Source organism: Triticum aestivum, chromosome 6A (genome assembly GCF_018294505.1).
Source record: "Triticum aestivum cultivar Chinese Spring chromosome 6A, IWGSC CS RefSeq v2.1, whole genome shotgun sequence".
NCBI classification, from domain to species: Eukaryota; Viridiplantae; Streptophyta; class Magnoliopsida; order Poales; family Poaceae; genus Triticum; species Triticum aestivum.
In genome coordinates this window covers 104973488-105000045 of record NC_057809.1, presented here as the reverse complement: position 1 = coordinate 105000045, position 26558 = coordinate 104973488, and the positions used below count along the sequence as shown (strand labels likewise).

The window sequence follows — 26558 nt, the reverse complement described above, 5'->3', positions numbered from 1 at the left end:
AAGAATGAAGAAAGAAATAAGTGGTCTGGGGTGGACCGCATTCAATGAAGCGAACTGCCTAGACACCCACATTTCTTTCCCATATATGAATTGAACAGCCAAAACTTATGATGAAGTAGGGGGGTCCAATTGGGTGGCCTTTTTTCTTTCTCTCGTGTCTGGATTGTCCATCCGAATAAATGGGGACAAAGTAACAGGGGTTCAATTCTAGATGGTCTATTATCGACAACATACAATTCTTGACACGTTTTATCTTCCGATGGACACACCAATCTATTGATCACCATTAAAAGAGTGTAAGATGTTAGTTACAACCATCTAACTACAAGATCGGGGTATTCACCTAACCAATTCTACGAACACCTAAACTCTCACCAACGTCGTTAGTTCATGCACAAATTTATTGCTCACTCCCTCACACACACAACTTCATTTAAAATAAAACCAGGTGACCGAGTCTTCAGATGGTTAATCTCTTCAGAGACGTTCCAGATGCAGCATATTGAGAACATCTTGGCCTATATGATAATGAAGAAGAAAATAAATTTCATAGAAAGTATGTTAGTAACCTTAAGATAAATATGAATTACCCCCTCCATCCAACAATATTAGATAATTTTTCAAGCTAACATAGCTTGAAAAACGTTCTTATATTATGGGACAGAGGGAGTACCTTTAACGAATAACTTTGAAACCATAATTCTCTGATTTAAAACCACAATCACCCACACTTATGTCTTCTCAAGCAGTACTACAGTGATACTTTCTGCCAAGCGAAACATCAAAACAGCTAAGAAATATCAAGATAGCTTACAAACAGAAAGAGTTAATTAGTACTCCCTCTGTAAGGAAATATAAGAGTGTTTAGATCACTACTAATGATCAAAACGCTCTTATATTTCTTTACAGAGGGAGTATTGTCATATTATACTCGAGAAAATAGCATTCTTTCAATATCCAAAATTAAAAATCATCCATGATTTAGTATGATTGACACATTTATTGGGGATGTGACATGCCATCTGCTCTCTGATGTCCCATAACATTACTAAAACAGAGAGATTGTTTGCATATAGATCACTGCATTTCTGCTAAAAAATAATTGCTAAAACTTGACTTTAAAATGCAATGCTCGAATGTATCCATTGTGAAAAAAATCAATAATGGGAAAATGGGAGTCGCATACCAGCCCAGACCGCAATAGTTTCAGCTTGGGATCTTGTTGCTAATTGAAGTGGATTAATATATGGTAAATTGAATTAAAATGGAGTAAATGTGTCTCATAAATGCAATAAATCTTTGCAAAAATGAATGATGACGGAGATTCAGGATAAAAATGCAATGCGGCTAGACGAAAATTTGGGATGAATTGCTTTCAGAAAAACAGAATATGTCTAAATTAGTGCACGGCCGATGACAGAGAAATTATTGATCAAAGTATCATGCACTAATAATTGTGTTCATGTTGCATTGTTGGTTCACATTTCAGCATTAAGTATCTAAACATGAGCTTCTTATACTTAAAAAATCTATCTATATGAATAAGTATACTGAGTGTCTGACATGCTAAAAAAGGAGGATGGTAGAAGCTGCAACACATGAATGGAGATAATCCACTGTTTATACTTACCTAGCAACATGGCGTCTTAGTAGACAATACTCAGGTAAGAACCAGATTGTTATGGCAGGAGACGCCTCACGAATTGCTTCAGAACCAAGGATGGCGACACTACTAATTGATCCATTGTCGATCTGGTTCACCAGCTGCCACTTCACATAGTAGCTGCAGTTGAACTTACAAATTAGTAAAAGTTAAACTGACAAACAAGAAGTATATCCAGCTACTTCTTGAAACTCATACCATTTCTATTACAATTTGTAAAAATGCCTAACCTGCAAATGGTAATTGGCATGCTTTGGCAATCACCCGGGAGCATCCTCCACATGCAAATGGTAAGTAGCAAAGCGTTGCAATGAACATGTAGTTCCCACCTTCTTCCACTGTCTCCACTCTCCAGTGGTTACTGCACTCTCTTCTCTTGACAGTTGCATATCCTTTTTCATGTCTATAAGAAACATAGAGTTTGATGGACAAAATATTTTATGAAACTTATAAAAGTCAAAAGCATCTACAAATGAAAATCAAGTACGTTTACTATTTATCTCTTCTATCATCATTGCTGGATATACAGTTAATGTAATGGAGCAAATGCAAGGAGGAACATATTGATCAGGTTGATGGCAGTATACTTAAACACTGTCTCCAACTTCCTCTTAAGTTTTTCTAATTCCCTCCGCAGATTCAGAAATCACAAGTCACCTCAGTTTTCTGTTCATAACAAACGGTGGAACTGCACGTAGATGGCCAAAACCAGGATTTCGAGTATTTGTCGAGCTCCACATTCTGGCTCTCCGGCACGTGAAAAAAAAATTGCGGGTCGATGCATGTCTGCCGTGCGCAAAGAAACAGCGGCGGCAATGCTTCAGTCTTTGACGTGAGGAGACAGCGGGGCAGCACTTGCTTGCGACGGCAGCAGCCTTTGCTGTTGTGGGTGGAGGAACATCTGCGACAGGGGGTAATAGTCTCAGTGTGCATCTGTTGTTCTTTGATTCTCAAAGCAGGACACAATGCTAGTAAATAAAAACACTAAAAACATAAAGAGCTATGGCATTGTATATTTTGTATATCTGGAGATCAAAACATCAAACTTCCTTGAAAGCACGAGGAAATTTTTTCATTGAACAGCATAAATATTACTGTTCAATTTTTCCCGAGAGAAGTACCATGTGAGTCTCGAACTGGTCTATAGATATCATATTGTCCTACCTGGCTACGATGTCAAGTTATATCTTCTTATTTTTTTGACAGTTACATGACTTCTTTTCCATAACACTCCACAGTACATGGGGATGATGCGTATTGAAATTCCTTCTTTCCAGAAAATGAAAACATATACACTGCTAAAATATATGGTATATGATATATAATATGCACGAGAGAGTGTAACACTTACATACCGGTGAAAAAGGCCATGTCTAATGATAACATCTGCAAGATTAGAATTAGCCTAGCCCATAAGTTGAAAGAGCTTCTTACTTTTCATTGTGAAGTCCCCAGTCTTCTCCATGATACGATTGATTTCAGTAAACTCCTCAACCATATCATCAACCTATTAAAGTAGTGTCTTAGAACTTGAAACCTTGCAACAACTATAGTTTGTTCACTTTGCTCAATCACAGTACCTGCCGTATGCAATAATCAAGAGCGATGCTTTGACCAGAACACTTGAAATGATCCGAATTCCATCCGTATCTAAACTTTTAAGAACTATATAATCAAGACATCCTTTCATCCAAGTTGTCTGGGATGGCTTCTCAACTACTGCATAATCTGGAAATTGTGAAATAAATGTCATCATGTGAGAATATAATACAGGTTCAGTGTTATAAAAGTGGATTAGGCGCTAGGTGCCATATGACTGGGTGCCTATATACTTATGCTGTTATGCATGGACTGCCACTCACATAGCCCACCGTGCCTTGTACAACATCGCACATATTTCACGGTAAATTTTAAGAAGTACAAACAATTAAGAATGCTAGTATCCAGAAGCCATATAAAGGTTCAGCCAAACACAAATTAAATTCAGAGCAATTCTCTTGATCCTCAAAAATGGTCTTTATCAAATATCAGCAATCATTATCATAAAAAAATGGATAGATCGTGCACATACATGGAAATGAAAGAAGAAAGATAGGTACAAATCAATGAGGAAAACTACACTATTTAGTAGATTACACAACAACCGGCCAGCTCGTGAATAGCATGGACATACCAGCAGTTTTCTACAATAACGGACCAGCTCGCGAATAGAATAGACATACCCGTCTTTCCTCATCTCCAGAAGCCATCCCAAAAGCATGATTCCTGATTATATACATTGAAGAGCACAGCAGAACCATATTGGAAGAGAACCACATAGTGACAGCAAAATATGTCGTTCTTCCCTCCAACGCCCTACAAAAACGTGAAATAAATGAGGTTACATGATGTACATACAACATGTTCAACAAACGACCAAACATAAATATAATTGTTGGCCCTCAAAATATGTGGTGCTACACTGAAATTACTTACCATGATCTCTGGAGGGAATTTAGAGTAGCAGAGCGCAATGTAGTTTAGCGACCAGGTGGATGGATTTACCAAGTCGCTCCCATGCTGTAAAAGATTGGATAAAGAAAATCAAACAAGGGTCGTTTTTCATTCCTCATCACCAAATCACCATGGCCTCCCACGACAATGTTAGATGAGAGATTGAAAAAACACAGTAGCCCACAAGGTCTTTCTTGCAGAACTATCCTCAAACACCCAGCATACAACCACCTATGCGTTCTAACTCACCTGATGGAGAGGAAGTAGGCCTTGACGGGGATGTAGCGCACTAAGCCTTCTTCCTCCTGTCGAGCCGCGGGGCCCGGAGCCGCCTCTGCCCCCGCCCGGATCCAGACCCAGTAGACCGAACTCCCAAGGCGAGAGTCGCGGGCATCATTGGGGGCGGTTGCAGCGACCGCCACCACCGAGGCCTTGTGTGGAATTTCTCTTCTTCCTCTGCTGTAAAAAAATATGCAGATGATCGATCAGTCGAGGGCGGCGGAGAAAGGCGCACGTCAAGGGCAGCGGAGAGAGGGACCGAGAGTGCGACGGGCGCTGGGCTTGCGTGGAGGCGATAGGGCTCGGCGGAGGCAACGCTTAGGATGGAATCGTTCCGTAAATCATGGACGCGGAACTGCGGGACACGGATCTGCGGGACGCGGTGCGCCAGGACGGTGGCAGACGATGGCGTCTGCCTGGCAGAACATTAGATCTGAATCGTTGATCTGGATGATAAACCATTGACGTAATATAAACAGTCGGATCTGTTTAAGTTGATTTGATCGGACAGTCGTGATTATTCCGTGTACAGTTTGTTGTGTGATTTTAGGGGAATTCATGTTTGCTCTTTTAATAATAGTATAGAAGAACATTAGATCTGAATCGTTGATCTGGATGATAAACCATTGACGTAATATAAACAGTCGGATCTGTTTAAGTTGATTTGATCGGACAGTCGTGATTACCCCGTGTACAGTTTGTTGTGTGATTTTAGGGGAATTCATGTTTGCTCTTTTAATAATAGTATAGAAGTATAGATATAGATAATCGGGTTAGCCATCTAGAACATGAATGAAACCGTGACGGGAAAGAAGAAGCGAATTATATTGTTGGAATGCAGATTAGTTCGTCGCCTCTTCTCGGAAAATAACCATCAAATCCAACAGGATGTTCCTCAACTCACGATGCAATGCATGCATGCTGCAGAATTTCGTTCCAGTGAAATCATGCATTGCATGCCGTCCACGAGATCAGTGTGAGGCGAGATCAGATTTGGCGCACGCAGGGAAATCCGAAGCTGGAGGACCAGCCTGGTGTGGTGCCAGCGTAGCGGCGATTCGTCTTGGTCTGGTGTCCACGGCTAGCTGACCCTGACCAGACGTACTCAATCTCTCTCGGCAGGCATCAGCTGGGTGTTTCTTTCCCGGGCGGCCACGCGAGCGCTATATGGATAAGGCGAATACAGCGACAGTAGCACCAAGCCACCAACATAAATAAAGCCTTCGCTGTTGCATTGTTTTCCTGGTGCCGGGTGCGTAGCCACCGGACAATTGTATTTTTCTCACCACTGCCACAAAGCAATTTAAACTGACCAATTTTCTCCTCTTCAGGTAAGTAACCAGAAAGATATTGTCGTATAAAGGCAGGCTCGGTGCCTTTCTGTTTCTGAGAAGAGGGTTTTCAGTGTGTTATTGTAGCATCAAAGCAAAGTGTTTAAAATGGCTTCAGCGGTGCGGGGTCAGATATAGTACTACATGCTAAAGCTTTCAGTCTTCTTTTTGTTTCTTTGAGAATGAGTTTTCAGTGTGTTATTATAGTACAGTATAGTGAGATCCCGGTATTTGGGCACACTTTCCAGAATGCGCATATCGCTGTCCCTCACCGGCCTCTGAGAATGCATAATCTGAGGTCCCTAACAGTAACAATGCTATAACTTGCCGGGAACAATTCTACAGATATTACGAGTGCACTTCTGCTTATCAGGAGCATTCAGAAATGAGAAAATACCAGGGGATGAAACAGTCAGATTGGATGAATCTGCCGTGCTGAACGGACGACAGGGGATGAAACTACGGTCACAAGGCTACAATGTCCTGACTGCAACACATATTACTCACATACTGATCGATATATTTGTTAGGAACACAACAACCTATTGCCGGATAAGCTACAGTACAAAGTTTTTCACAACAATGAACCTTCTTTTAGCTTGATTCACAGAAAAATAAATGGTTTTGACAATCTAAAGGTTCTTGCGAAGATTGCCACTTGTTCCGGAGATACCTCTTTGGATATCAATGCTCAAGAATCTAGATCTGGAGATGTTAACATTGTTTAAGAATAAGATAAGAGGATCAATTCCAAATTAGGTCAGCACCTTCAACTTGCTATTCTATGTAGACTTATCAAACAACAACCTTATAGGGGAATTCCCAGAGGCTTGTTGGACATGACAATGCAGACTGGAATCAGATGAAAGCACATCCTTTTTAGACCCAAAGGGCTTTGAGCTGCCTGTTTATAACTGTCCATCCCCCCGGCACTACGCCATCTCTCGGCAAATTCCCAGCGACAAAAACAACTTAACGGGTTTGGTACCTCAGAGATAAGTTGAAGGCACTCGTCACTCATGTCGATGCTAGGCTCCAAAAAGCTTGTCTGGAGAGATTTCACAATCACACTTTCCTCACAAACCTTTGCAACAACCATATCACCAATACAATTCCAGATGCATTGAATAACCTTCACTACCTTTCTAAATTCAGCATTCCCAACAATTACTTAGATGGGTTTGTTCCAGTCGAAGGCCAGTTCGCCACGTTCTCGGGCGCGAGCTTTGGTGGAAACCCAAAGCACTATGTGTCCCAGTTCAGCGCCGCAATCAGAGCTGTGACTCAATAGAAGGGACTCAAGACTCCACAGGACAAGTATACAAGGTCATGTTTGCGGTTGACTCTCTTGTGCTCTTTGGAGTAAGGGTACTTTTAGACCAGTGATGATTTTACAGGCTTGTCTGGTAGGCAAGCTTCTATATAGGACGAAGTTACATGATCTGGGAGAGATGTATGCCTTCCATATTTACTTTGACTTCAGGTTTTAAATTACTGTAGGGGTACTTTAGATCAGTGATGATGATTTAGCTTCTTGCTACTAGGCATTAAACAGTTTCCAGTTTGACTGTTAAATCATGCCATGTCCCAAACTACAAGAATCAACAGGATTACAATAACCTACTAATTGCGCAAAATTTACAGTCATTTGGATAGACAAATTACAAGGAGTGGCCATAGCTTCTGCTGGAACAATTAGCATAGTTTAATTACATAGCTGCACTCAAAGGCATGTGCTACCAAAAAGACAAACTCAATTTCAAGGATGAAGTACTGGAATGGAAAACACAAAGTCAATCCTGACTCTGCCTATTGCTTTGCCTTTTTCCATCAAAGGTTTCACACTTACTTCGAAACACGATAATTCAGAAAAAATAAGAAAAACACAAAGTTAATCGTGAGCCTGCCTACGGCCAGCCTTTACCATCAAAGTCTTCTCATGACATGCAAATGCAATAATACGGAAAAACTCCTGAATTATAAACTGCTCAACGGCCAAGGGAGGTATTCTGGACAGGGTCTTAGCTGAAGATTGATTGGCACGGTCCAACCTAAAGAACATAACAATACTATAGGTAACGAACAGGCACCTGCTGATCTAGTAACTTATATGAGATGAAGTAAGGTTTAGTTAACCAACCACTAGCACGTTCCTAGCTTCTTGTTCTTCACAATACCATGTACATAACATGGATATCAGAGTTCCAAAATGGTGCACAAATCAGGTTATAATAAAGCTAGATCAACCATAAAACGGAAACCAAGGGCTGTGTGCATCACTCGATGCAGAGGCCAAGGGTTTCTCCACTTTTCGCGAAAATAAATAAAATGGAAACCAAGTGATGCATGAAGAATTGGAGATAACTATATTAGATGTCAAGGTTCTGATTAGATACAGGGCACTGAACAAGGCCAAAAGGTAGTTTCTATCTGAAATTACTAAATTTGTTTCACTTTCTTCTAAAAGTTCTAGAGAATTATGAGCATGTATGTACAAACCAGGCTTCCCCCCCCCCCCCCCCCCCCCCCCCCCCCGCAAAAAAAATGTATGTAGAAACCAGCATTCTGAACCAGCTAAAATCACAACGTTTGTTTATCACCCAGCTCTGTATCTCATATCTGTGAACCCAACCATTAATCCCATCTGAGTAATGATGATATATTTTCAATTATTATCTCTTCATCTAGACCATCTCAGTATGTTTACTGCACCGACATGGTGAAATTAGGCGCGTTTATGCAACATGTGCTTTAGCCATGATCTGTTGCTGTTGGTCTGTGGTGTCGGTTACACATGTCACCAAATTTTCCTGCTGAATTCAACAGTACAAACCTAAAACCTTCTAAGACCAACTTAACTGACATTGCATATTTAGTAAGACCTAATTACCATGTTGGAGCTTTGCATCTACTGTCAATTCTCTATCCAAGACTTCATGGTAACAGAGCACAATCAGGTCAGACACATACGTCCACTACCAAACTAACATCACAAACAATACCAAGCATAGCATGCATAGTGTTGCCTGAACTTTGTCATGCATATATGGTGAAGCCACTATCAAACTCACTATGTAGGAGGACTAGGAGCACCTGTACGTTAAGCCCTGGCCACCATGTCTGTGAAGCCCATGTCCTTGAGGAGCTCATCCACCTGCTGCAACTCCACCAGGGGCAAGCCAGTCGAGAGATCGTCGAGCTGTGCATCTGGGGTGGTGCTGTCAGGGAAGAAGTCGAGCGCCGGCATCTCCAGGAAGTCGTTGAGGTCCATGGCCGACACCTCACCGTCATCCGCAGCAGCGGCCGAGCGTGGTGGTTGCTTGAAGTTGGTTTCGGCCGCCGCGCCGTGCATCCTGACAGCCGCTGCGTCGTATGCTCCGGCGGTCTCCTCAGCGGCGCCGAAGCTGCCGAGCCCCTGGTCAGCTCGCCGCACCGGGTCCCAGATCTGCGCCGAGTACTCCCCGTGAAACGGGTACACGCCGGCGTGCCTCGACCGAGCGCCCAATGCCTTCCTCCAGGCCTGAATGTTCGAGCGCAGCTCCGGGAAGAGGTCCATGGGCGACTCCTCGCCGCCGATGGCGGCCGTGGGTGGTTGCTCGTAATTGGTCACGGCCTTGTCGCCGTACAGCATGACAGCCGCCACTTCATAGGCTCTCGCGGCCTCCTCGCCCGTGGCGAAGCTGCCGAGCCAGAACTGCTTGGCTCGCCGCTCCGGGTCCCGGATCTGCGCGGAGTACCTGCCGCTCCGGGGATGCCGGTACACGCCGCGGAACCCCGACCTGGGCGCGGCCCGCTTCTTCTTATTCCTCTCGGCGTTCCCCGGCGCCTCGCCCTCGCAGGAGACGCGCAGGAGCGGCGCGTCCCCGTCGTCCCCGTGCTGGATGGAGTCGGTGAAGGCCGCCGTCGCGCGGTGCAGCCCGACGGCCGCCGCCTCGCCCGCTCGGGCGGCCTCCTCGGCGGCGATGCAGGGCCAGATCTGCGCCCCGTGCTCTCCGCTCGGGGTCCCGTGCACGCCGAAGAGCCCCGACCGGGACTTCGTCACAGCAGCCGCAGGATGCTTGAGGTTGGCCTTCGCGGCCGCGGCGTGCAGCCTGATGGCCGCCGCGCCGTACGCTCCGGCAGCCTCACCGGCGGATTGCTGCTGCCCCGGGACCCTGATCTGCACCGTGTGCTTCCCGGGGCGCATCCGGTGCACGGCGCGGGGTCGCGACGAGGAGCCCGGGCAAGCCGTCGCCTCCCCTCCGTTGGAGGCCGGCCTGGACGCCGCCCGCTTCTTCCTGCTGGCCGTGACCGAGGCCGCGGCCTCATCGTGCTCCACCGCCATCAGAGCACCGGCCCGAGAGGGAGGGAGCACGTCGTCGGGTTCCTGGGGTTTTAGGGAGGCAGGCTCTGCAGCAGAGAGGCGAGAGGTGTCTTGTTTACCATCCGCAAAGAGCAAATCCAGAAGAGTCTTCCCCTCCATTTTGACGTCCCCGAGTCAAAACGCAAATTCAGTTATTCCCACTCACCTAACATTCATAACATGTTTTATTCAACTCGACTTCATTCATGATACAAGTCCAATCTACGGCGGCGGTAGTTCTCAACTACTCGAGGGCACTAAAACCGAACAACACGATTCGAAGCCATGGATGGGAACTCCCTCCGGAGGGTTTTGTGAGATTGAACGTCGATGCCGCTTTTTCTGTTGATGAAGGGTTGAGAGCAACGGGCGTTGTTATTTGCGACGATCAAGGCAGATTCATCTCTGCAAGCTCGTGTGTTATCTCTTACGTAACGGATGCGGCCACACTTGAGGCTTGTGCCCTTCGTGAAAGACTGATCGTGGCACGAAATTCGAGGTGTAACAAAGTGAAGGTGAATTGTGATTGCATCGAGGTTATCCAAGTTATGCAAGAAGGAGGCATTTTTTTTGTTTTACTTTTTTGTGAGGAAGGAGGCAATTTGATCGCCCAGGCTGCGGCAATCTATGAGGAGTGCAAATTTTTAGCCATTTTTTTTCTGGTTCTTCTTTCTTCCATTGTCCTAGGGAGAGCAATTATGTGGCATTGCTAGCTAGCAATGCGGAGGGACCTTTTTCCATGATGTGGCAAGTGGATCCTCCTAGTTTTATCATAGAGGTTTCGGCAAATGATGAAAACTTGTTTCAAGCTCAATAAAATGCCATGGTAGCTTTTTAAAAAAAATCAACTTCATTCATACTCCCTTCTTTCCGGTTTAAAGGGCTCATCTTAAAATTTTCAGATTTTCATTATATTAGTCTCACTTTGAGTTTAGTTGAGTTAAATAGTTTTGAGTCCCACGCCACATTTAATGAGAGAGAGGGAATTAGTGGTTATGCATGCAACTTATTCTACATGCACCGTGCAAGTCCAATGAGAGAGAGGGTGATGTCGTGGATCTAAGACTGACAGTAGAATGGGGGGTAGGTATGAGGAGGCAAGATCCTAGCTATGGAGTAGTTGTACACACGAGTTTACGAGTTCAGGCCCTTCTCGGAGGAAGTAACAGCCCTACGTCTCGGTGCCCTGAGGCGGTCGACTGGATTGTATGTGTGTGTGAGTTTACAAAAGATGCGAACCCTTGTCCCAGAGGAGGGGGGTGGCTTATATAGAGTGCGCCAGGACCCCAACCAGCCCACGTTACAAGGGGTTCAATGTCCATAAAGAAGGAGCGTTACAGGTAACGTCTGTATTAAAGTGCTATAAATGATAATTAAGTCTAGGAGTAAACGCCCGACCGTTGCTGTGTAGAGCGACTTTAGATCTTCTGTTTGTCGAGTGATTTCTGTGACGGTCGAGTGACGTTGATTCTTCCGAGTGGAATGTCTCTGGTCGAGTGGATGATGGTACCCTTCGAATGCTTCTGGCTTTAGGGTGATGTCCTTGGGGAGGGCGTCTAGGCCAGACCTATGACCCTACCCTAGGTACATAGCTTCATCATTAGCCTCCGAATGGTTCGGGGCTTGAGTGGAGAAGGAGTTGAGAATTCCTCCGATTCAATTTTCATGCTTCGGGAGTGACTTATTGCGACCAAGCGAATGATCATGATGATCTCAACTTCTTTTCAGTCGCCTTGATCCATTCCTGAATCTTCCGAGTGAACTTTACTGCGATGTCTTGAGTACTGATATGAAAAAGATATTCTGTCTGACAGGTTGCCTTGCTACGCGCGGATATCGTGGGATTTGGATTTTGGGGAAGCGTGCGGGACGGAGGAGGCCGCAGTAATCGGAAGGGATTAGGTGAGGTCGCCTCGATCACTGCGCCACCTTTTTCGCCACGTACCCCGCGCGCGACTGTTGCAGGATTTGATTGGATCGTCCGGACCCATAGGTCAGCCACTCGGAAGCGGCCCCATATAAGTGTGCCAGATTGGGGTTTTGTGCACAGCGTGTCCATATTCTTCTCCTTTCTCCTCTGCTTTCTCCGCCATCCCATCTCCAGTCCCAGCGTCGATGCTCCGTCGAGTTTCTCCTGCGGCCATGGGAAAGGAGAAGACTGTGGCTCTGGAGCGCGCGAAGAAGGCGACGGCGAAGGCGAAGGGGAAGAGGTCCAGCTGGGGCAGATCCTCATCAAGGTCTGGTCTGCCGCGCGGCTGGATCCAGGGCGACTAGATTCGATCGACAATCAGCCAAGACGACATCGATGATCTGGTCAAGGGAGGGCTGATTCCCCATGAATCGGCGCGGCTCCCTGAAGGAGAGACTGAACTGCGTCCGCGAGATGGTGAGTGCATACTCCTCGCAACTCATGTCGACCGTGGATTTTCTCTGCCTCCCCATCCTTTCTTCCGGGGATTCCTGAACTTCTTTGGAGCACAACTTCATCATTTCAATCCCAACTCCATCATATATCTTGCCTCCTACGTATCCATGTGCGAGAACTTCTTAGGTTGTAGGCCACACTGGGGTCTTTTCAAGCACATTTTCCCTTGCCGTTCTTAGTCGGTCAAGAAGGCCAATCCGAGTGACAAGAAAACGCACGTGATTCAGATGTGCGTGGGTCTTGGGATTCAGATGAGGAACAAAAACACTTTCCCAGCCATGATCCTTCCCGAGTCGGTCCGGGGTTGGCAGACGACCTGGTTTTATTGTAAAGACCAGCTGACTCCAGGTCAGTCGACCGGGCTCCCTGTCTTTTCCATGGCTCGGGTCGAGAAGCCTTCCACATTGAAAGTGACCCAGAGGAGAGAGCGCAGGTGAAGGTGTTGGTCAAGCGGGTGGTCCAGCTCGTCCGGGACGGTGTGACCGGTATGGATCTGCTGGAGGTATTCCTCAAACGATGCATCCAACCACTCCAAGCTCGCGATCATCCAATGTGGATGTACTCGGGCATTGAGGATTCCACTCGGATCCACCCGGAGGAGATCGACGAGGGCACGATGGAGAAGTGGCTGAGAGGCATCACAGGTAACAAGGATAACCCCAGTAGGTCTAGGAGGGTCGCTCCATTCGACAATTCGCGCCAGCCAGACCAGGTCTGACTTTGGATTGCCGAATACCTTTTTGATTAATCATGTAACCGCTTGCTGACGACTGGCTATTTTTTGCTTTGCTTGTTATCTTCCAGGCTCTTACTGAGATGTATTCAATGCCCAACGGAGAGCAGGAGTAGGACGGAGGAGGAGGCGAGTGGAGGTGATAGTGGCGAGTGGCACTCGGACGAGGAGGATGGTGAGGAGAGCGGCGACCCGAGTGACGAGTAAGAGGTCGACTCGCCTCCTCGTGGAGAAAAAAGGTCCAAGCACACTCACGAACCGGCAAGCACCCCTGACGCGGTGGCCGTACCGACTGGGCAGTCTTCGAAGCGCCCCCGGACGTCTATTCCAGTACCGACTGAGAAGACACCGAAGCAAACCAAGACTACACCGCCTCCAGCACCGAAACCACCGAAGGCTACATCTTCCAAGCCGCCGAAGGCTTTGCCCAAGATCAAAGTGGTCATTCCTACTATATCTGGGTAATAGTCTGACCTGACCCTTTAGTTGACTTGGTGTAACAAAACGTGACCGACTGAATGTTGACATTTGCAGTGCTGCCACCTTTGGGACTTCCACCCGCAAGTACGAAGACGAGGAGATGGAAGATGCGGTCACCTCTAACCTAGATACAACTCTCGCGATCTTGTCCTTGATTACTTGGTCGATTAAATTTTGGTGACTCATCTGGGTCGGCTGATTTCTTTGCAGCCCCTCCCAATGTTATCGAGCTTCCGGATGACGATGAGGACATGCTGCCGAGGCCCAGGAGGAGCAAGAAGGCAACAGCTAGCAATACATCCCAGTCGGAACCGGCGACAGAACCAGCAGTCCAACAGCCCGAAGATGCGAGTAAAGTCTCTATAACCTTTGCTGATCCAATGTCGAGTGCGCGTCCCGCATTGTCGACTGCACCAGTGCTTGCTTCAACAGTCCAACTTCATGCCTCGGATCTCCAAGCCGCTGTGTCTGGACCATCCGTCCCCTTCTTCACCACTCATCATGTTCCAGAAAACCAGTCGGACGCCGCTGCGGAGGCTATTCGTCAGGCTGGCATAATGATGGAGCGGGTGAAGGCAGTGCACGAAAGTAGTTAGGCTGCTTAGGATGCCAGCGCGGCTCTTCGAGCCAACGTCCAGGTAAGTTGGCTTCCGACTAAACTTGTTCTATTAGGATATGCTACCCGAATTTTCCTTCGCGCGATCTCTTATTGTCTTGCACCTCGAATCTGTACACCCACTGGGTGTTTTGTCATCTTCATTATTTGTGTTCTTCCACTCGGACTGGTCGAGTGGGATCTAAACCAGTGGGGGCACGCTAAGTGCACCCACTGAGTGTAGTCTCCGAGACCGCAGTCGACTGCTGGCAGTCGGCTGGGGTCTGAGCACTTCTTCCTCTTTTCTTTCTTCCACTCGGTCTGGGCGGACCACGTCGAGTGGGTTCTGAACCAGTGGGGGCACGCTAAGTGCACCCATTGGGTGTAGTCCCCGAGACCGTAGTCGAGTGCTGGCAGTCGGCTGGGGTCTGAGCACCTTTTTTTATACTCGGTCTGGGCGGACCATGTCGAGTGAGATCTGAACCAGTGGGGGCATGCTAAGTGCACCCACTGGGTGTAGTCCCCGAGAGTACTGTAGAATGTTTGATTCTGCAGTAGTCTTAAAGCTTTATTCACTTGGATGTAAATAATCTTTGATCTTGTCTGTTGACATGTCTTTTACTCACTGTAGAAATCCTTTGCTCTCATTTCCAAGTTCGCCGAATTTGAGGAAAAGCAGAGGCAACTCAACCTTGACCTGGAGTTGGCTCAGCAGAACTTAAAGAAGGCTCAAGATGAAGTCGCTGGTATGGAAGGTAACGGCCTGTCGACTACTTATCTTGACCATCCTTCAAGTTATCTCTTCGTTCTTCTGTTTGATCTAAATGTGTATTTTGCAGAGAAAATGAGGCTGGCCCTGGAGAAGAAGGACTTGGACCTTGCAGCTGCGCAGAAGGAGGCTCAGGAGAAGACTGCCCTTGCTGACCAGAAACTGGCTTCGGTCGGAGCGCTAGAGGAGGAAATCAACAAGTTGAAGTCGTCTCTCACTGAAAAAAAATAAAGTGGCTCTGAACGACCAACTGGAAAGCATAACTCATAGGAGGAACGATTTGGAGGCTTATCTGAAAGCTCTCGCCAAGAAACTCTTCCTTATGCTCGAAGGTACCCCTTTTTACCCGACCGTTTTACTATTTGCAAGTTAGTCCTAACCAGTCGACTCATTAACTCCTTGACTCTGCAGAATTCTGCCAAAACTTTGAAGAGGAGACTGGACGGATCGAGACAGGCTTGGATCCTATCCTTTCTCCAGTCGGCAATGAGGCTGCCATGAATGTGCTTCGACTGGAGTCTCATGTTGCCAGTGTTACCAGCTATCTTGCTCGTCTGAAGGTGGCGGTGTCGCGCATTGATGGATCACTCTCGCCAAGGGCAACGCTTCAGAATGATCTTGAGTCTCTGATGGCTCGACTCAATGAGGTCCCTGGTCGAGTGCAGGAATGGAAGAAGTCCTCTGACCGATGCGGTGCTGACGTGGCTCTGTCACTGGTCAGGGTCCACTGCAAAGAAGCTTGAGAAGAGAAGCTGGCGGCGATCAAGGTCGCCAACACAAAAAGACATGACTTCCAGTCCTTCATGGAGACTTTCATTGCTGCTGCCACTCGGATCGCTGACGGGATTGATTTGGAAGAGTTCGTCGAGCCCGCAAGTCCTCCTCCTGCCGATTGAACAAACTTGATACTTAAACTTGCTTTAAATTGGCCTCGAAATGCCGAGTGGTTTTTGTAACCGTTAAACTCCTTCGGGCCTGACGCCCGAGTACTTTTATCTTCGTCCTGAAACTTTTGAGATTTTATCCAATCTTGGTTTATCTTCGGCATGTGCTTGTGTTTGCCTTCGAGCGGAACTTATTCTTCACAGGAATATTCTTTGAGATGCAACTCTAAGGGAGATATCTCAGTCGATCTGCGCCTCGTCATCCTTGCGGATAGGGATGGAGCGCCCATTTGTACTTGTGGCGCGGCTCTGAGGAGAGGTTTGCAGTCTACCTGCACCTCGTCATCCTTGCGGATAGGGATGAAGCGCACATTGTACTTGTGGCGCAGCTCCGTGGAGAGGATTGCAATCGACCTGCACCTCGTCATCCTTGCGGATAGGGATAGAGCGCACATTGTACTTGTGGCGCAGCTCCGTGGGGAGGATTGCAGTCGACCTGCACCTCGTCGTCCTTGCGGATAGGGATGGAGCGCACATTGTACTTGTAGCGCAGCTCCGTGGAGAGGATTGCAGTCGACCTTCACCTCGTTGTCCTTGCGGATAGGGATGGTTTTTCAACTTAGGCGAGTACTAGACTACAGCTAAGCCTTCGAGTGTGAGGTTTGCTCATCGCTCGGTAGGTTTTTTGAAACTTAGGCGAGCACTGGGCTGCAGCAAAGCCCCCGAGTGTGAGGTTTTCTCATCACTCGATAGGATTTTTGAAACTTAGGCGAGTACTGGACTGCAGCTAAGCCCCCGAGTGTGAGGTTTGTTCATCACTCGGTAGGATTTTTCAAACTTAGGCGAGCACTGGGCTGCAGCTAAGCCCCCGAGTGTGAGGTTTGCTCATCACTCGGTAGGATTTTTCAAACTTAGGCGAGCACTGGACTGCAGCTAAGCCCCCGAGTGTGAGGTTTGCTCATCACTCGGTAGGATTTTTCAACTTAGGCGAGTACTGGACTGCAGCTAAGCCCCCGAGTGAGAGGCTTGCTCATCACTCGGTAGGATTTTTTCAACTTAGGCGAGTACTGGACTACAGCTAAGCCCCCAAGCGAGAGGCTTGCTCATCACTCGGGAGGATTTTTTCAACTTAGGCGAGCACTGGACTGCATCTAAGCCCCCGAGTGTAAGGTTTGCTCATCACTCAGTAGGATTTTTGAAACTTAGGCGAGTACTAGACTGCAACTAAGCCCCCGAGTGTGAGGTTTGCTCATCACTCGATAGGATTTTTGAAACTTAGGAGAGTACTGGACTGCGGCTAAGCCCCCGAGTGTGAGGCTTGCTCATCACTCGGTATGATTTTTCAAACTTAGGCGAGCACTGGACTGCAGCTAAGCCCCCGAGTGAGAGGCTTGCTCATCACTGATACGTCTCTGCCGTATCTACTTTTCCAAACACTTTTGCCCTTGTTTTGGACTCTAACTTGCATGATTTGAATGGAACTAACCCGGACTGACGTTGTTTTCAGCAGAATTACCATGGTGTTATTTATGTGCAGAAACAAACGTTCTCGGAATGACCTGAAACTTCACGGAGCAACTTTTTGGAAAATATAAAAAATACCTGCAAAAGATGAAGGCCAGGGGCCCACCACCTGTCCACGAGGGTGGGGGCGTGCCTGCCCCCCTAGGGCGCGCCCCCCTACCTCGTGGCCCCCCTGGTGCCTCTCTGACTCCAACTCCAACTCTATATATTGTGTTTCGGGGAGAAAAAAATCAGAGAGAAGAATTCATCGCGTTTTACGATACGGAGCCGCCGTCAAGCCCTAAAACCTCTCGGGAGGGCTGATCTGGAGTCCGTTCGGGGCTCCGGAGAGGGGAATTAGTCGCCATCGTCACCATCAACCATCCTCCATCACCAATTTCATGATGGTCACCGCCGTGCGTGAGTAATTCCATCGTAGGCTTGCTGGACGGTGATGGGTTGGATGGGATCTATCATGTAATCGAGTTAGTTTTGTTAGGGTTTGATCCCTAGTTGATACGTCTCCAACGTATCTATAATTTTTTATTGCTCCATGCCATATTATCTACTGTTTTGGACTATATTGGGCTTTATTTTCCACTTTTATATTATTTTTGGGACTAACCTATTAACCGGAGGCCCAGCCCAGAATTGTTGTTCTTTGCCTATTTCAGTGTTTCGAAGAAACGGAATATCAAACAGAGTCCAAACGGAATAAAATCTTCGGGAACGTGATTTTATCACCGAACGTGATCCAGGAGACTTGGACCCTGCTCCAAGGAACAAAAGAGGCGGTCACGAGGGTGGGGGGCACCCCCCTAGGGCGCGCCCCCCTGCCTCGTGGGCCCCTCATCGCTCCTCCGGCGTACTTCTTCCTCCTATATATACACACGTACCCCCAAACGATCAGAACAGGAGCCAAAAACCTAATTCCACCGCCGCAACTTTCTGTATCCACGAGATCCCATCTTGGGGCCTGTTCCGGAGCTCCGCCGGAAGAGGGCCGTCATCACAGAGGGCTTCTACATCATCCTAGCCCCTCCGATGAAGTGTGAGTAGTTTACCTCAGACCTTCAGGTCCATAGTTAGTATCTAGATGGCTTCTTCTCTCTCTTTGAATCTCAATACAAAGTTCTCCCCCTCTCTTGTGGAGATCTATTCGATGTAATCTTCTTTTTGCGGTGTGTTTGTTGAGACCAATGAATTGTGGGTTTATGATCAAGTCTACCTATGAATAATATTTGGATCTTCTCTGAATTCTTTTATGTATGATTGGTTATCTTTGCAAGTCTCTTCGAATTATCCGTTTGGTTTGGCCAACTAGATTGGTAGTTCTTGCCATGGGAGAAGTGCTTAGCTTTGGGTTTGATCTTGCGGTGTCCTTACCCAGTGACAGAAGGGGCAGCAAGGCACGTATTGTATCGTTGACATCGAGGATAACAAGATGGGGTTTATTTCATATTGCATGAATTTATCTCTCTACATCATGTCATCTTGCTTAAGGTGTTACTCTATTTTTAACTTAATACTCTAGATGCATGCTGGATAGCGGTCGATGAGTGGAGTAATAGTAGTAGATGCAGAATCGTTTCGATCTACTTGTCACGGACGTGATGCCTATATACATGACCATGCCTAGATATTCTCATAACTATGCTCAATTCTGTCAATTGCTCAATAGTAATTTGTTCACCCACCGTAGAATACTTATGCTCTTGAGAGAAGCCACTAGTGAAACCTATGGCCCCCGGGTCTATTCTCATCATATCAATCTCCATCACTTTAATCTTGCTTTGCTTTTCTACTTTGCCTTTACTTTTTACTTTGCATCTTTATAACAAAAATACTATATCTATCAGATCTCACTCTCGTAAGTGACCGTGAAGGGATTGACAACCCCTAATCGCGTTGGTTGCGAGTAGCTATCGCTTTGTGCAGGTACGAGGGACTTGAGCGTGGGCTCCTACTGGATTGATACCTTGGTTCTCAAAAACTGAGGGAAATACTTATGCTACTCTGCTGCATCATCCCTTCCTCTTCGGGGAAAACCAACGCAAGCTCAAGACGTATCAAGAAGGATTTCCGGCACCGTTGTCGGGGAGTCTACGCAAAAAGTCAACATACCAAGTACCCATCACAATCCCTATCTCTCGCATTACATTATTTGCCATTTGCCTCTCGTTTTCCTCTCCCCCCAATTCACCCTTGCCGTTTTATTCGCCCTCTCTCTCCCTATCCTCCCTGTCGGATTTCGGGTTCCAGCAGACCCTTGAGGTTCAAACACTGGGGTGCATGCGGAGATCTCTCCCCTACCGATCTACGTCCGATCCTCTCGTGCGAACTAAGATGAAAATGATGAACAACACAAGAGACACGAGGTTTATACTGGTCGGGACACCGTTGTGGTGTAATACCCTACTCCAGTGTGTGGTGTGGTGGATTGCCTCTAAGGCTGATGATGGACAGTACACGGGAAGAACAGCCTCACGAGGGGTGTTCTTGAGCTGGTGCGGTGTGTTCTACTTAGTCTCTACTGGGTTTCTCCACCTCTTCTCTCCCTTTGTGGAGGCTAGCTCTATTTATAGAGGCCCTGGGCCTCTCCCCGAATAATTGAGTGGGAAGGGCACCAACAATTGTCCATTTTGAAGGGAACATCTAGTACAAATTATCCTGACCAAAGGTGGTCTTCGGCTGCCAAAAGCACTGGTGATGACGCCGTCTTGGGCTCCATGGTGACCTCCGTCCGGCCGTCCGGCTGGTCTTGGTCTCGTTGCACCGGAATGGTAACCTTTGCCTGATACCTTGGCCTGTTCTTGCCCCCTTTGCACCAAAGGGGAAACAAGGACCTTGCGTAGGCCGGTGCCCGCATGGCGCCCGCCTGGCCTTGATCGTCATGGCTTGCGTCATGGGATCCTCGCGAGGTACCCTTGCATTGATCTCTCCGCCTCCTCGCGAGCCTGCCTGATGAGGCCACTCTTAAGGAAGCTTCCTGTCGTCCGCCCCGCGAGGCTTGGCCCCTCGCGAGGGTCTTGAGCTTGGGCTGATGAAGATGGGCCGCACTGGGCCCCCACTTGAGCCACGCCGCAGGCCGCAGGCAGGCAAGTCTGGGGACCCCCGTTCCCAGAACGCCGACAGTAGCCCCCGGGCCCAAGGTGCGCGCGGTCTTGGCTTAGCAGAGAAGCGAAGGGGCAAGCGCGAAGCGCCATGGGCCCTAACAGCCTGCGGCCTTGGGCGCCGCGTGGCGGTTGATTGGACGTGGGCGTCTGCACTTCCCACGACGCCTCGGCAACTGCATGACTTGACAAGTCCCTGCATGTAGAGATATGGGTCATGATTACCTAAGGTCATGGTGCTCGGCGGTTGGCCTTCCCCGGCTATAAGTACGGGGCCGTGTGAGCTTCCTCAGTTCACCCCTTTCTGCTACTCCCTTCTTCTTCTTGGCCACTCGCGGTTCTCATGGCTCCGAAGAGATTCTCGGCCGCAGAGAAGGGAAAGGCCCGCCAGGCAGGGCCCGACTCCCCCCCGGCCAGGCGCGGCCGGGGTCGTCCTCGCAAGCATCCCACGGTCCCCGCAGCGGCTTCCCGCGGCCACGGAGGCGGTTCCCTGCGCGATGGTGAGCGCTCGGCTGCCGAGGGGAGGCATGTCGTGACCGCGCGCCCCCCCAGGCCGTGCTTTCGCTCGACGGAGGTGCTGCTGGAGTTCGTCGTGTGGTCGGCGGACCCGACCAGCACCTGGCTCCAGCTCCCCCGCTTCTTCGTAGGTGAGCTGCCGGCCAGCGCCCGGTGCGGCTTCTGGCTCCAGGCGGATGGTTGCTGCAGCAGGGCCTTCTGGGCTTCGCTGGAGGTCTCCCCTTCCGGAAATGGGGCCCTGACTCGCGACTGGCAAATGTTTGCCCGCGCGTGCGACCTGGGTCAGTGGTGCACCCTGCACTTCAAGTTCGATGGCGACGCCACCCTCTACGTGATGGTGTTTGGGGAAGATGGTCGCCGCGCTGGGTGCTGCCCCGAAGATGGTGACCGCGGCCGCCTGCCCAGCCCCGGCACCGACAAGGATGAAGACAGCGCCAGGCGTGCCGACGGCAGTGCCCGGGGCTCGCCAAGTTTCGGCGACTCTCCCTCAGGCAGCAGCTCCTCCGGCGGTGGCCGCGACCAGCCCCCGCGCCGTCGCGCCCGCCTGGGTGAAGGCAGCGGATCCACCCGCCGCTGCGCCCTGGTGAAGCGAGAGGAGGCGTCCGCCTGAACCCCAGGAGCAGCTTGAGCTTTTGCTGTAGGTTGGTGTTGGACAGGTCGTGTCCATTTTATTTCCGTCCTTTCCTGCGTAAGAAGAAGGTAGTACAGGGCCCCGTGGGGGCATGTTAGAACTGTTGCTGTCAAGTGTCGCGTTGCCTTTGCCATTTCTGCGCTATGTTTCCGTGCTGCGTGTCCATGTGCGCGAGTCATTTGAGCTTGGTGGAGCTTGACGCGGCCCTCGCCTCCGGAGGCTGAGGCCTCGTCGTGCGCTTCATGCCCTGCAAGGATTAGTTAGAGGGGTAACCTTTGGTCCCGGCAGCGGGGGCGATCAGCCTAGGTCCTGCGTTTGTGTCGCGATGCCCGTGAGGCATGGACTGGGAGGGGTGCTCCCGCAGAGGACTCAGACAGGAAAGCTCCAGGCGATCGGGGCAGAAGACGCTCGCGAGGGCACCCGCGAACATCCCTCGCGAGACTTGTGCAAGAGAAAATGAGGCGAGTGGATGAAAAAGACAGAGAGTCACAAGCCAGGAACGCCAACAACTCCAATAAGACTTCAAACGGGAATAAACACGCCAACTGCAGAAAGCAAATGAAAAGGCCGCGTCCGGCACCTATTCTAGTCTTCGACGTCTTCTCACCAGCGCGGAGCTAAGTGCTGCCACTGGGCGTGGGCGGGAGCCCCCGAGGCCCAAGGGCGGCACTCCGGAGACTCCGGGGCATGTACAGCCCCACTCATTATTACGTGAGAGTGTCACGGGCGGCGAGCTTCACAGGCGTTTGCCTTCTTCACAGGCACCGGGCCTTTCCCAAAACGTGATTGCTTCACAGGCACCGGGCCTTTCCCAAAACGCGATAGCTTCACAGGCATTGGCCTTCTTCACAGGCACCGGGCCTTTCCCAAAACACGATAGCTTCACAGGCATTGGCCTTCTTCACAGGCACCGGGCCTTTCCCAAAACACGATAGCTTCACAAGCATTGGCCTTCTTCACAGGCACCGGGCCTTTCCCAAAACGCGATAGCTTCACAGGCATTGGCCTTCTTCACAGGCACCGGGCCTTTCCTAGGCCCTAGGCCTCGCTCAGGGGTAGAACCTCCGAAGATGTTGAATGTTCCATGCGTTCTGGATGGGTACTCCCTCCGGAGTCTCCAAGCGCGCGGAGCCAGGCCTGGAAACATGAACAACCTTGAACAGGCCCTCCCACATGGGAGAGAGCTTGTGCAGCCCCTCCCTGGAGAGAACCCGTCTGAGCACGAGATCCCCTACCTCAAGGGTCCTGAGGCGGATGTTACGACAGTGGTATCGTCGTAGCGCCTGTTGATACCTTGCCGCTCGCAATGCGGCTTCCCGACGATGTTACTCCCCCAGCACGAGATCCGTCCCCCGCATGGCGTCCTGCTGAGCCTCGTTAAATGCCAGGACCCGTGCGGAGCGACACCTGACCTCGTGAGGGAGAACAGCCTCTACTCCGTACACGAGGAAGAACGGGGTCTCGCCAGTCGGCTTGGTCGCTTTCATGTGGATTGACCACAGCACGGACTGGAGCTTGTTGTACCAGCCCCTGCCACAGGCCTCCAGCTTCTTCTTGAAGGTCCTGTCCTTGAGGCCCCTCAGGACCTCGGCGTTGGCTCGTTCAGCCTGGCCATTACTCCGGGGGTGTGCTACCAAAGCATAGCATATCTGCGTTCCAAGGTTAGCACAGTACGTTTTGAAGAGATTACTGGTGAATTGCGAACCGTTGTCAGTGATGATGCGGTTAGGCACCCCAAACCGGCTCACGAGGCTCTTGATGAACTTGACTGCCGAGCCTGTCGGAATTGTGCGGATAGCTTCCACCTCGGCCCACTTGGTGAACTTGTCCACAGCTACGTAGAGGTAGCGATAGCCCCCTGGCGCCCGAGGGAACGGGCCCAGAATGTCCAACCCCCACACTGCGAACGGCCATGAGAGGGGTATGGTCTGCAGACCCCCCGTGGGCTGATGGATCTGTTTAGCGTGAAACTGGCAGGCCTCGCAAGCCTTCACTAGCTCAACGGCGTCGTTGAGTGCTGTGGGCCAGTAGAACCAGCTGCGGAACGCCTTGTCGACGAGGGTTCGCGACGAGGAGTGGTGCCCGCAGTCTCCGCTGTGTATGTCTGCCAGCAGTTCCTTTCCTTGCTCCCTGGAAATGCAATGTAGGGACACGTCATTTGGTCGCTTCCTGTAGAGCTCGCCATCCTGGATGCAATAAGTCGTGGCCTGTCGTGCCACACGCTCCGCCTCCTCCTCGTTCTCCGGCAGAATCCCTTGCATCAGGTAGTCCTTGAGCTCTGGGATCCAACATCCCTCCTGAGGCTCCAACGCCAGGAGTAGGCGTGCCCCTGAGGCTGGGCCGCAGACGGAGCTCCCGAGGCAGGCGGCTGAGAAGGCTCCTCCCTTGGTTGCGCCGTGCCCGATAGCGATGGCACCGCCGAGGGCTTGAAGAGCCGCTCCTCGAAGACGCCAGGTTCCTACGGTAGCCGCCTAGACGCCCTCTTGGCAATGTCGTCGGCCTCCTGATTGGTGCCGCGAGGCACATGCTGCAGCTCTAGCCCCCAGAACTGTTTCTCCATCCTGCGGACTCCAGCGAGGTAAGCTTCCATGTGCTCGTCCTTTGGCTCGTATATCTTATTCGAGAAGTTGACGAGGAGCTGTGAATCGCCCTTGATGGTGAGGCGCTTTACCCCTAAGGCGATCGTGGCTTTCAAGCCTGCTATCAGGCCTTCGTACTCTGCTATATTGTTGGAGACCTTCTCTCCGTGCTGGAAGCAGAGTTGCACGGCGTAATAGAGTTTGTCCTGAGTGGGGGATACGAGCACCGCGCCAGCTCCCGCACCATGTCGGGAGAACGCCCCATCAAAGTACATGACCCAGCCGTCCGGCGCTTCGCTTCCTGGGGAAAGTGACCGGTCTTCGCCTGCCTCGAGACCCGATGCTTCTGCCCATTCTGCCACGAAATCCGCAAGTGCGGCTCCCTTGATGACCCTGGTCGTACTAAATTCTAGCTGAAATGCTTGTAGTTCGATGTTCCATTCAGCGACCCTTCCAGCTGAGTTGGGGCTCCTGAGTGTTGGAAATATGCCCTAGAGGCAATAATAAAATGATTATTATATTTCCTTGTTCATGATAATTGTCTATTATTCATGCTATAATTGTATTATCCAGAAATCGTAATACATGTGTGAATACATAGACCACAATGTGTCCCTAGTGAGCCTCTAGTTGACTAGCTCGTTGATCATCAGATAGTCATGGTTTCCTGGCTATGGACATGGGGATGTCATTGATAACGGGATCACATCATTAGGAGAATGATGTGATGGACAAGACCCAATCCTAAACATAGCACAAGATCGTATAGTTCGTTTGCTAGAGTTTTTCTAATGTCAAGTATCTTTTCCTTAGACCATGAGATCGTGTAACTCCCGGATACCGTAGGAGTGCTTTGGGTGTACCAAACGTCACAACGTAACTGGGTGACTATAAAGGTATACTACGGGTATCTCCGAAAGTGTCTGCTGGGTTGACACGGATCAAGACTGGGATTTGTCACTCCGTATGACGGAGAGGTATCTCTGGCCCCACTCGGTAATGCATCATCATAATGAGCTCAAAGTGACCAAGTGTCTGGTCACGAGATCATGCATTATGGTACGAGTAAAGTGACTTGCCGGTAACGAGATTGAACGAGGTATTGGGATACCGACGATCGAATCTCGGGCAAGTAACGTACCGATTGACAAAGGGAATTGTATACGGGGTTGCGTGAATCCTCGACATCGCGGTTCATCCGATGAGATCATCGAGGAGCATGTGGGAGCCAACATGGGTATCCAGATCCCGCTGTTGGTTATTGACCGGAGAGCCATCTTGGTTATGTCTACATGTCTCCCGAACCCGTAGGGTCTACACACTTAAGGTTCGGTGACGCTAGGGTTGTAGAGATATGTATATGCAGTAACCCAAAAGTTGTTCGGAGTCCCGGATGAGATCCCGGACGTCACGAGGAGTTCCGGAATGGTCCGGAGGTAAAGAATTATATATAGGAAGTGCTATTTCGGCCATCGGGACAAGTTTCGGGGTCACCGGTATTGTACCAAGACCACCGGAAGGGTCCCGGGGGTCCACCGGGTGGGGCCACCTATCCCGGAGGGCCCCATGGGCTTAAGTGGGAGGGGAACCAGCCCCTAGTGGGCTGGTGCGCCCCCCTTGGGCCTTCCCCAGCGCCTAGGGTTGGGAACCCTAGGGTGGGGGGCGCCCCACTTGCCTTGGGGGGCACTCCACCCCCCTTGGCCGCCGCCCCCTTGGGAGATTGGAGCTCCAGGGCCGGCGCCCCCCCCCTTGGGGACCCTATATATAGAGGGGAGGAGGGAGGGCAGCCGCACCCATGCCCCTGGCGCCTTCCTCTCCCCTCCAAGACCTCCTCCTCCTCCGTAGAGAACGGCGAAGCTCTGCTGCGGTGACTGCTGCATCCACCACCACGCCTTCGTGCTGCTGGATCTTCATCAACCTCTCCTTCCCCCTTGCTGGATCAAGAAGGAGGAGACGTCACGCTGACCATATGTGTGTTGAACGCGGAGGTGCCGTCCGTTCGGCGCTAGGATCTCCGGTGATTTGGATCACGTCGAGTATGACTTCCTCATCCCCGTTCTTTGAACGCTTCCGCGCATGATCTACAAAGGTATGTAGATGCAATCCGATCACTCGTTGCTAGATGAACTCATAGATGGATCTTGGTGAAACCGTAGGAAATTTTTTGTTTTCTGCAACGTTCCCCAACAGTGGCATCATGAGCTAGGTCTATGCGTAGTTCT

At 49.8% G+C, this 26558-nt stretch overlaps 1 protein-coding gene and 1 long non-coding RNA gene across 8 annotated transcripts; both read right to left on the bottom strand.

Moving 5' to 3' along the window:
* Window positions 1-126: 126 nt before the first annotated feature.
* LOC123132338 (uncharacterized) lies at window positions 127-4821 on the bottom strand. Of its 7 annotated transcripts, XR_006464647.1 has the most exons (8): window positions 4406-4820; window positions 4139-4222; window positions 3886-4018; window positions 3244-3391; window positions 1894-3170; window positions 1631-1783; window positions 674-766; window positions 127-518 (listed from the first exon to the last, which is right to left on the bottom strand). It is a non-coding gene; the product is annotated as an uncharacterized lncRNA (long non-coding RNA). The 7 variants fall into 7 exon arrangements; XR_006464645.1 differs by having other exon boundaries at window positions 674-1783; window positions 4406-4821; XR_006464643.1 differs by lacking the exon at window positions 674-766 and having other exon boundaries at window positions 4406-4819.
* Window positions 4822-8543: 3722 nt separating this feature from the next.
* LOC123130401 (AP2-like ethylene-responsive transcription factor CRL5) lies at window positions 8544-10233 on the bottom strand. The gene has a single exon (XM_044550305.1). The coding sequence runs from the start codon at window positions 10226-10228 to the stop codon at window positions 8867-8869; it is 1362 nt and encodes a 453-aa protein (XP_044406240.1). The 5' UTR covers window positions 10229-10233; the 3' UTR covers window positions 8544-8866.
* Window positions 10234-26558: the final 16325 nt, after the last annotated feature.